Raw genomic sequence first — 2,388 nt, forward strand, 5'->3', positions numbered from 1 at the left:
TAAAAATGGTTTATATATACTCCTATTGTTATACAAATGACTCACATATACCCATTTCCTCTAACGGAAGTGAAAAAATTAATTTTAATTATTTATTAAAAAAATTAATATTTAATAGACGTTGTCATTGCTGATATTAATCGACATTAAGAAAATAATTGGTTCAGTCGTAAATGTCAATTATCATGTATAAAATTTGAATAGGTCCGATTTGTATAATTATTAAGGAAATGATCTATTAAATTTATCGAGTTGTTTTTATCGACCTTAATCATTCAATCTCTCTTTTTTTTTTAAAAAAAAATATATATTATGCTTGACTTGCTTAATTTTCATTTTGGACTTTTCAGAAGGAGAAGACTCAAGTACTACATTATTGAATGAGTTGTCTTAGCTAGTGGCTAGGTCATTTTAATTCATTAACTCTAGCTAATTGATTATATGACCAAGTCAAGATAAAGAGTCCATACACCATTTATTATTGATATAATCCATCCGCCCTCGAATACTTGTCATGTTTTATTTTTCGAGTGTCAGATTAACTAATTAAGAGTTGAAGTGTTTGAAAGCTACACATAAAAAAATATTAGATGCAATAATATATATCAAAGTTTATATAATTTGATTCTGTAAAAAAGATGACAAGTAATTTGAACAAGAGAGTAATTGTTATAACAACATTTATCCCAACACAATACATAAAAAGAAAAAGAAAAAAGAGAGCAAAATCCAAATGCATCAAGCACTACTAAGAAAATGATAAATAAATTATATACAATCATCTGATATCTGAAATCCACTCCATCGATTATTGAGGATTTGTGCAGCATAAGTCTCCTTTTAGAGGAAAATGCTCGATACGATCCTAAATAAGGATGTCTTCATTCTCAGAACTCGAATCAAAATGTTATGACAAATTCCCTCTTTTATACTTTGCTATACTCAAAACTCCCATCCAATTCAACTTCCTCTTCTCCATGGTTCTTCTTGCAATGAGAGTATAACACAGTATATGCCACTAATAACAACAAATTAAACAAAGAAGAAATAATAACCAGAAATATATACATAAGTATCTGGTTAATTACCCCTTTATTAGGTTTATTAATCTTCAAATAACATAGGTACAATAATGATGAAATTATAGAAAATAAAATATTTAACATAAATCCATTTAATCTATTCCCCTTAATGAGTCTTTCAGCTTTTGCTAGGGCTTTAAATCCATAACAATCTTCTTCAATTACTGAAATAACTAAAGCCAATATCCAAACAATTGATAAATATAGAAAAAATAGGAAAGAAATTATTCCAACAAAAATTCCTATAGAGAAAAGGAAAATATTGCTAGAGGAAATTAAAATAGGACTTAATAAAAATAAAACAGTAAAAAAGTAACCAATACCTAACATGTTTGTGTATAATCTAGTTATAAATGCATATTTAAATGCCTTTGAGATTTTCAAAACAAATTCTTTGAGAGAAATATTTATATTAGATGATAATATAATTGTTGCAATTGTGTATAGAAAAGAGATTAAAGATAGACTAACAAGAATTGCAACATATATAATTAGAAAAATTCTAAAATCCTCCTTAATATCAGCAAAAATTTTCATGATTTTAAAGGTATCATCAATTGAAGTAGACAAAATTGATGCCTTTAAAATAATATCATGGAACAAGAATTTAAGTTCAAAATTAAAGATTGATAAAAGGATGGAAGAAAATAGAATTTGAAGAAAATATGCTAATGCAAATAGTTTTCCATTTTTTGGAATTAATTGAAGGGATTCTTTGAGAATTGAGAGAAAACCAAAAATATGATAAAACTCCATTAATAATTTTATGAGTCTATTCTTTTTGTTTGGATTCAACAATAGAATGATGAGCTTGCTATTTATATTGCTGCTTTGTTTGATTGGTAAGATATTAAAATGTGTAAGATATTTAATTGATTGGTATCATAAAACTCCATTCAAGTTTATTTAATTAGTAAAATATTTAAATGTGTACTGAGTCAATGCATTTTAATATTCTATGAGGGTAGAGCTAGAGGCGAACCCACATGTTTAATCTGATGGGGCGCAGGTGCATCCGTTAATTTTGAAAAAAAGTTATGTGTATATATATGTATACTATTTTTAAAAATATCTGTTAATTTTGAAAAAAAAGTTATGTGTATATATATATATGTATGCTATTTTAAAAAAATAGCAACAACTAAATATAATTAATTAGCTTAATATTGATGCAGTCAGAGTTTTCAAAAGAGTAAAAGGTTTTTGTAACATTTTTAATTGTGGAGAACAAGAAGTTAGGGTGTAATTCCTATTTTATAAGTTAGTCAAAATCTTTCACCATCATTCTTTTCTATGGAACTTTGAC

The 2,388-nt window shown here is 26.1% G+C and overlaps 1 protein-coding gene across 1 annotated transcript; it reads right to left on the reverse strand.

Annotated features, from left to right (window-relative positions):
* Positions 1 to 586: 586 nt before the first annotated feature.
* LOC125875788 (uncharacterized) lies at positions 587 to 1,857 on the reverse strand. Its single transcript, XM_049556823.1, has one exon. It carries the CDS (start codon positions 1,836 to 1,838, stop codon positions 927 to 929), a length of 912 nt encoding a protein of 303 aa, XP_049412780.1. The 5' UTR covers positions 1,839 to 1,857; the 3' UTR covers positions 587 to 926.
* Positions 1,858 to 2,388: the final 531 nt, after the last annotated feature.

This window comes from Solanum stenotomum, chromosome 9 (genome assembly GCF_019186545.1).
Source record: "Solanum stenotomum isolate F172 chromosome 9, ASM1918654v1, whole genome shotgun sequence".
Lineage (NCBI taxonomy): Eukaryota > Viridiplantae > Streptophyta > Magnoliopsida > Solanales > Solanaceae > Solanum > Solanum stenotomum.